Source organism: Camelina sativa, chromosome 11 (genome assembly GCF_000633955.1).
Source record: "Camelina sativa cultivar DH55 chromosome 11, Cs, whole genome shotgun sequence".
NCBI classification, from domain to species: domain Eukaryota; kingdom Viridiplantae; phylum Streptophyta; class Magnoliopsida; order Brassicales; family Brassicaceae; genus Camelina; species Camelina sativa.
In genome coordinates, this window is record NC_025695.1 from 20,132,152 (window position 1) to 20,140,780 (window position 8,629).

At 36.6% G+C, this 8,629-nt stretch overlaps 1 protein-coding gene across 2 annotated transcripts; it reads left to right on the forward strand.

Annotated features, from left to right (window-relative positions):
* On the forward strand, window positions 417-3,107 carry LOC104723902. 2 transcript variants are annotated; one of them, XM_010442342.2, is made up of 9 exons: window positions 417-682; window positions 774-831; window positions 924-1,070; window positions 1,180-1,349; window positions 1,440-1,623; window positions 1,722-1,909; window positions 1,998-2,123; window positions 2,220-2,332; window positions 2,534-3,107. In XM_010442342.2, the coding sequence occupies exons 1-9, from the start codon at window positions 658-660 to the stop codon at window positions 2,903-2,905; spliced, it is 1,383 nt and encodes a 460-aa protein (XP_010440644.1). In that variant the 5' UTR covers window positions 417-657; the 3' UTR covers window positions 2,906-3,107. The 2 variants fall into 2 exon arrangements, with proteins under 2 accessions (XP_010440644.1, XP_010440643.1); XM_010442341.2 differs by having other exon boundaries at window positions 421-682; window positions 2,220-2,338.

Genomic DNA, 8,629 nt, shown 5'->3' on the forward strand with positions numbered 1-8,629 from the left:
AAAAAAAAAAAAAAAAAAAAAAGTAAATAACACAGAGGTTTGTCAGAAACGATTTGAGGTAAAAGAAGATAGCAAAACACAAAACAAAACATAACAGAGGAAGATTGTTATATTTTTTGTCACCAATTTATTCTTCTTAAATCCCCTTTTTAATTTGTAAAAATTGGGTTTTGGGTGATACAAATTTCCCCTCTGAGCTTTTGTGTTAAAAATCATAATATTAAACAAATAAAAAAAAAAATCGATTTTTTTTTTGTCTTGGACTCATCATAATAGCCAAACTAATCCAATCATTTGAATCAACCAAACGAATCAATCATTTAAATCTTGATGTGGTACTTCACCATAAAAATATAAATATGTAATCTTTGAGTTCGTTTATAATTAATGTTGGATATATCGTCTTTTCAATATTTTTAGTCTTTATCTTGGCTTATCTAGACGAAAATTTTAAGAAATTTAGATTCGTTAATATCTTTTTATTTTGATGTGAATATTAATTAATATTCCTTAAATAGTAAAGCGAACAAGTCCAACAATACGGATAGATATTGAAAAATGAATTTATATATTTTCTATCAAAACAAGATTCTGAAGTTGTAAGTCTGAGAAAAGCTCTGCAACGAAGTACAAAATAAGAACCCTTGTAGGCTAGCCATGGGTGGTGATACTATCAAAGATGGTAAATTTCTCGGATCTTTTCCTTGTTTCTAAAATTGTTTTGCATGTTTGATTTAACTGAAAAGATAAAGGGAATTTTTTTTTTTTTAAAGATGTTGTAGAGGAAGGATCTTCAAGATCATCATCATCTCCTTGTTCTTGTTGTTTGAGGTATTAGTATTACTATTTTATTATCACTATTTTTATTGAGGATGATCATAATCAAGAAAGTGATGATCATGTGCTTTCATTTTATGTGGCAGTGATGATTTAGGGTTTAAGGATTTCTCGAATCATGTTGCTGATTTGAAAAGGAGAGATAAGGCTTACCAAGAGATTATACAAAGTCATGATCTGTTGCTCAAAAGCAGCAAACGGAGACTTAGACAAGCCAGAAACGATATTTTGAGGTTTTTTTTGTTTTTCTTTTCTTCTAGTTAATCCATTTCAATTAGGGAAAGAATCTGCGTTAGTTCTACTTGGTAATGTTTTTTTTTTTGGCTATTGTGGTTGCTATAGCTATACTCCTGGATCATGGTCTGATGGGAAAGTGAGCGATTATGATGTTCAAAAGACGACATCGATCATACTTGTTGGTCCGAAAGGGGCTGGAAAGAGTAGCCTTGTTAATCGGATCACAAGAGTGATTGAAGATGATGAGTTTTCTCCAGATAGAGCTCAAGAATCATGTAAAGTATATCTATATATATGTTTTATTTAGTTTCTATTTTAAAGGTGATCAGATTAAATTATGTTTTTTCTATGCTCTTGCATCGCAGTTGGTAAGCAGTCTAAAGGAGGCACATATTTTGTTGAGGAATATAAGATGCCAAGAGGAGGCTCTGCTTCTTTTTGCTTATATGACACGCGTGGCTTGAGCCATAGATCATCATCTTCTGATAACACTAGTATGATTGAGAAGTGGATGACAAGAGGCGTGCATCACGGCGCACCTGTCATCTGGTTTTGATTCTTCTTCTTCTATCTTTCTTGACTATTCTCCCTTGTAGTCTTTAATTAGTTCTTTATTGTTAACTTGGTGAGCTTTTTCATATGTTCAGGGCATCGGATAGCTCGGATTTAAAGGATAGACTGATCCGAGATGGTGGTACCGGTTCTGAGATAAGGAAAGTGAACTCTGTTATCTTTGTTGTTGATGCGGTCGAAATCTTGAAATCGATGGAGAGTGAAACGAGCTATGCTCATATGGTATCCACTGCCTTTAACTGTCCGTTACTATCGTTTAAAGGTTGGTTAGTCCGTTTGTATCCAACTGTAAGTTTCAAAACAGTCTTTTACTTTGTTTTGATCTCAAAGAACTTGAATATGTTTTCTAGATGACAAGCCAGCAGTAGTTATGACTCATGGAGATTTGCTTTCAAGAGAGGATCGTGCCCGAGTCCGAGTTTTTCTTGGAGAACTTCTTGGTATCCCACCTGACAAACAGATATTCGACATTCCAGGTCACAAAAGCCATTTCAACCACATTTTGTCAGATGGTTATGCATCTTCTTGTTCTTGGTTATGAAAATGAATTCCATATGTGTTTTGTATCATAGAAAGCCGGGACACAGCCACAGCGCTAACAATCTGCAACTTGCTATGCTATAGTCTTGAACATGCTGATAAGAATCTTGTCTTTCTACCTAAAAGGAACTTCACCATACCCAAGGCCAAGGTTTGTGCTCAATCTTTAGCTCTTACAACCTCTTTGATTTGATGATAGCTAGTTAGTTTTTTTTTGGTCTCCGGTTTTTTTTGGATCGGTTTAATTGATCCACATTGAATACATTTTAGGACCATATATCGCATACCGTTTTAGATTTTGGGGAATCGATTATTGTTTAATTTGTGGTTAATGAATTAATTTCAGGTGGGAGGAGGATTAGACATAATATCAATTGCTCTGTTTGTTGTATTCATGGCCTTGGCTTCAATATGGGCTGTTAAACATATTTCCGTAGTCAGCCAAAATGTAGCGTCAAACATATTTACGTTCCCAAGTCCCCGGTTAAACAACCTCACGCATAAGGTCTCGCCAAAGCGTTGCATTGGGCCTCAGAAGATCTTTAGAGGGCCAAAACTTGCCCGTGTTCCAAAACCTGAGTCTGAGTCTGTGACTGAAGGTGAGCCTAGCATTGATTTGCACATAGCTCGACGCTTGTGGTTAGACGAGGGGAAAGTGGCCGAGGCGAAACCAAGTTTAGATTGGCGAACCACTCGACGCTTGTGGTACGTTGAGTGAAAAGTATGCAAGCGTCAAACATCTTATACTTTAAAAATAGAGTTAAAACAGGTTGTTTTAAGAAAACTTGAACTGTTCTGACCTGTTCAATAGGATTCTCTTATTTTGATTTAGTAAAAACTGTATGGAGGTGGTACTATTTGACACGATGTGAAACATTCCTATCCCCTATATATTAATAGAGAAGCATTCTTGCAAAAAATACTGATGTGTCGTCGTCAGAGAGCTCGAAACACATTTCAGTAAATAAACCTCATTAGTTAATATTAATTACATTTATGCCATTATAGATTTAAATCAAATTTCATTAGATAAATTAAAACCATTGGTAGCCATTTAATTTGAATCTCTATTATCCTACTATATTAATTGGGAAGTACAAATATAAAACTATAAATTAAAACCATTGGTAGCCATTTAATTTGAGTCTCTATTATCCTACTATATTAATTGGGAAGTACAAATATAAAACTAACTTTAAAATATGTAAAAAATTACATTCACTTGCCATTAGAAAACTTTAAATTAATCTTTATTAATTATTAATAAACAAAAAAGTCATTAACACATCAAATTAAAATAAATCTACAAAAGTAAATAGAATCTATTTGAATCTAAACTAATTTGTAGTTGAAAAGAAAAATATTATTAAAAAATTAACAGCTAAGATTTTTAAAATCTAATCGAATAAAAATATACAACTACAAATTTTATCAACATTTTTAACCAGCCCAAGTTAAAATTTTTATTAAAAATCTAATCGAATAAAATCTATATCAGTTCCGTTTAACACCTTAGATTTTAGAAATTAATAAATAACATAATATCAAAATAAATTATTACAAATTTTCATCAAAAAAAAGTTCAGCCTGCGGTTTTCCGTGGGTTAGTACCTAATACTTCTTTAAAAAAAAAAATCTATTTTTTTAAAACATAATAATTACTCATAATTTATTAAAATAAATTTCATACAAATTTTTTCACCACGTTAAAATTATTTTCGACATTCAAATATATATTTCACGGGTGTTTTACACAAAATAAACACAAATTTAAAGAAAACAAACAAAAAATTTATTTATATATTTTGTTTTACACAAACTAATCTTAAATTCAAAATAATAATTAAAGTCAACATTTAGCCAATCAAGCTTTAACTCTACTACTATAGGGTTGATCGGGGGAAACTTTTGAGGCTGTTATTTTATGTTAAAGTCAACATTTAGCTAATCAAGCTTTACTGGTTTTAAAGTCCTCATGTGTATATTAATCCTCAATTTTCTGTTAAATCTGAACGTCATTTATTTATAGTTAATACCGAAGGCAATTTACATTGATTATTCCATTACATGAAGAAGTATTATAGAGAGAAAAAAAAAAGCATTATAGAAAAAAAAAAAGGAACATAGATAAAATTTTGTTTTAAGAGCATTATTACCATGACCAAAATTAACTCTTAAGAAAAAAAAATCGTAGGTTGTTGATTTTTGAAAGCATTACTATATTACCTACATTAAGGTTAAGAAATTGGACACGTAATCAATCCTAATGGATTCTATTCTACTATTGTAAAGACATCAAGATCAAAAATAAATGGAACCACATTTGAAGCTAATACATAGGTTGACCGGTAGTGGTAGTTAATGATAACAGAACAACACCAAAACTAGAGTTTTTGGTTCTGCTCAAAACGGTGTTACTGTGGAAAAAGAAGGGATGGGCCAGACTAAGTTAGCGAAGCCCAACAAGACAAACGGTCAGTCCAACAAACCCAACAAGCTTGAATCATCTCCTTCAACGGTCTTCTCACAAGAAGACAAACGATGAGGCAAAGAACCAGTCGCCAAAGACCGTACGGAGACAATCAAGCTGTCAAACCGTTTTGCCACCCTTGATCAGTCTTGCTAAAGAAGATCTTGACATCTGGCAGAACACTCTAGACTAATCCAGAATACATCTAAGGTTTATGGTTTATGTATAAAATAAGATTGTAAGCTCACTCTTGTAAGTTAACCAGAAATGAGAAATTAAAGCTTCAGTCTTGTTAAACATTTTTTACTTTCATGGTATCAGAGCACATGGCAATCGCATCCATGGCCTCTTATTCAGTTTCTTCTTTAAACATCTCAAATTGTGTCATGGTTATGCTTACACAGAAGAACTACATCCTTTGGAAGAGTCAGTTCGAGTCGTTCTTGGCGGGTCAAGGATTACTGTGATTCGTCACTGGTGCTATCTCTGTTCCAAGTGCCACGACGGTCGCAACAAGTCTTGACGGCACCAAAACAGAGGCAACAAACCCATAATACTCGACTTGGTAACACACATATCAGGTTGTCAAGTCATGGCTTTTGGGGTCTTTCTCAAAGGACATACTAAGTGTCATGGCTAGCTGTTCTACTTCACACCAGGTATGGATGTGTCTAGCTAACCATTTTACTAGGGTATCCTCGTCTAGGCTATTTGAGCTCTAGAGGCGTTTACAGACCCTAGATAAGGAAGATAGGTCTATGGAATCATATCTTAGAGATCTTAAGGGAATATGTGACCAGTTAGCCTTAGTTGATAGTCCTGTTAATGAAAAGATGAAAATCTTTGCTGCAATGAATGGTCTAGGCAGAGAGTATGAACCAATCAAAACCACCATTGAGATTCTTGTTGATGGTTCTCCTTCTCTAACCTTGGATGATATAATCCCAAAGTTAACTGGCTATGATGATCGGCTTCAAGGATATCTAGCTGAAAATGCTGCGGTTGTCACACCTCATGTTGCTTTCCATGTCTCTCAACCAACAAATGAGTATTATCACCAAAACAACTCCAGGGGAAGAGGCAATGGCAATAGGTCTGGTCATGGCAGAGGCTCATTCTCGACAAGAGGACGCAGCTTTCATCAGCAGATCTCATCTGATGGCTCTCAACTGGCTCGTAGCTCAGTGGTTTGTCAGATATGTGGTAAAACAGGACATCCGACTCTCAAATGCTGGCATCGGTTTGATAATGGGTATTAGTATGAGGATGTTCCACGATCCGTAGCTGCAATAAGCATCACAAAGGTGACTAATCAACAAGGCACTGATTGGCTACCAGATTCAGACTCCTCTGCACATGTCACCAACACTTTCCAAAACTTGCAGCAAGCTCAACCATATCACGGTAATGATTCAGTAATGGTGGGTGATGGTTCCTTCATTCCCATCACTCACACAGGTTCAACCAGTATAGCTTCTACCTCAGGTAAAATACCTCTTAAAGATGTGCTTGTTTGTCCTGACAGTGCTAAATCATTACTATCTGTTTCAAAACTTACCAAGGACTACCCATGTTCTGTCGCTTTTGTTTGTGATGGCGTGTGTATCAATGATAAGGTCACAAAGAAGCTTCTGGTAATGGGAAGTCTGCATAATGATCAATACCGCCTGGAGGAACCAAAGCCTCAATTCTTCTACTCCACACAGAAGCACTCCACCAGTGATGAAGTATGGCACAGAAGGCTTGGTCATCCAAATGTACAAGTCCTCCAAAAACTTGAGAAATGTGGTTCTATCTCAATTAACAAAATTACCAAGACAGTGTGTGAAGTGTGTCAGCTTGGAAAGATCTCAAGGCTTCCTTTTATTACCTATACTTTTATTGCATCAAAACCTCTTGAGAGGATTCACTGTGATCTGTGGGGACTGTTGTAAATGGTTGCTTCATATGGGCTTATTTGGTCTGAACCATGAACTGGGCCTATATTGATGTGAAACCCATACAGGATCTGGGTTGTGTGGTCTGCAAGGGTAAACCGACATAAGCTCTAGGGTTTCACTATATAAGGGAACCTAGGGTTGAAGAAACATGTGGTAAGCACAAAGACGCACTAAAGAAGCTGGTGGTACGTTGGTGACGGCTGTAAGGCACAGCGCAGGGCGCTGTGTAGGGCAGATGCAGAGATGCAGGGCGCAATGCAGAGCGCATGCGCAGGGCATCGTACATGGAGCTTGAAGCTGTGCGCAGAACCGTGATAAAGGAGCATAAGCTTGGCTGGGGTCGAAGGGCTGATAGTCGGACATAACCTAGTCTAGGTTTAAGGTGTCTTCATGACACTCTGATGAGAGACGAAGGTGGAGCTGATTCTTTGGGGTTCTGGAGGTGTTTTAGGGTTATACATGGAGGGGAGAGCTGAACCAGAGACAAATAGAGGGGAAGAAGAAAAGCATATACTATGTGTTTTCTTCTTCAGGTTTCTTTGTAGTTGCTCTCTAAGCTTGTATATGAAACACTGTGTTTAAACCTTGGTTGATTGATAGTGGATGATTGTGGGAGAAGGTTCCCACACGAGATGTACCCTCTGCATGAGAATAACTCGTTAAATCTCTGTGTTATGTTTATGTTATGCATATTGATCTGTGAAGTAAAAGAGAAGTAGGGGCAGAGTCGCGGTATGTGGTTCACTACAAAGGTGAATTGGGGTCTGCGATTCTCAACAAGTGGTATCAGAGCTCAGGCTCAAGATTTCACGGACTCAAGCATGGCGTTGTAAACATACAAGGAGGATCCAAAGACTGTTGTAGAAGACTCGAAAGTTAAATCAATTATAGGGTTGGTTTAAGGTGGAGTTATCTGCAGTGTTTGATTCAGGTTCATGGATGGATGTGTGAAGGTGATTTGCATATTGCTGTGAAGAGGGAATCAAATCATCATCCAAAAGGCTCAAACTTTTCAAAACAGGAATTCAGTTTCCGCTGCGATCACAAGGTAAATGTGATGTTCTGTTTTGAAGCTTCTGAATACTCAAAACTGTTTCGGTTTAGGGAATCTAGACACTAGAAGAACACAAGGATGTAGACGTGTTCAACTATTGAAAAGTCAGTTTTCGGTTGTTGAAAGTCTGTGTAGTGGTGTTCGGGAATTGGTTGAAGGTACAACTATAGGAGTCATGGATGTACTAAAGGGACACCTTCAGAGGTGAATCAGTGTGTAAAAGGGTTGTTTGGTCAACAATTTGTGTCAAAGATTCAGATGAGTATGAAGATGGACCATGCAATTTGTGTTGAAGTGGTCATATTTGAGAGGTGTTGGGTGAATGGTTAAGTCTCAGGAATGGATCAGGTTGTCAGAGATTTTAAAGGACTACAATCTAGGTAGGTTTACAGAGAATGAGAATGCAGAGAGTACCAAGAGTCAAAGTTGCAGTCAGTGAGATTTTCTTTGTCAAGGTGGAGTTTTATCTTCAAGGTGACTTAAAATCTCTAGAAGACTGTTATAGACGTTGCATGACTGTGCAAGAGTTTGCAAGTAAGTGCAAGAATTTGCAAGACTGGCGCAAGGTGACTGGGATTAGGTTTTGCATTGAGAAGAGAATCAGAAACAGAAAAGTTATGGTTCATCTGTTTGCATCTACAGAGATGATCTGGTGGATGAATCTTCTGAATGTATCACTTGTGGGAAGTTTAAGTGTTCTGTAAATAACACTTAATAAGGAAGCATGTGAGTATAAGGGGAAGATTCAAGTAGATCTCTGTTGGTTAAAGATGCATGTTATGATAGACAAGACTAGTAGAAGGCTAGTGGGTGTAGTAGCATCATTAAGTTTCTCAGGAAAGTCACTTACATGGAGGTTAAGTGAGGATTCATCAATGGTGAAGACATGTCAAGTTGTATTGATGAATGGTGAGAAAAGGTATGATGCTGGTACCAAGTCTCTTCTTGGTAAGGTCTGCAAAAGTGAAGAACTATTGC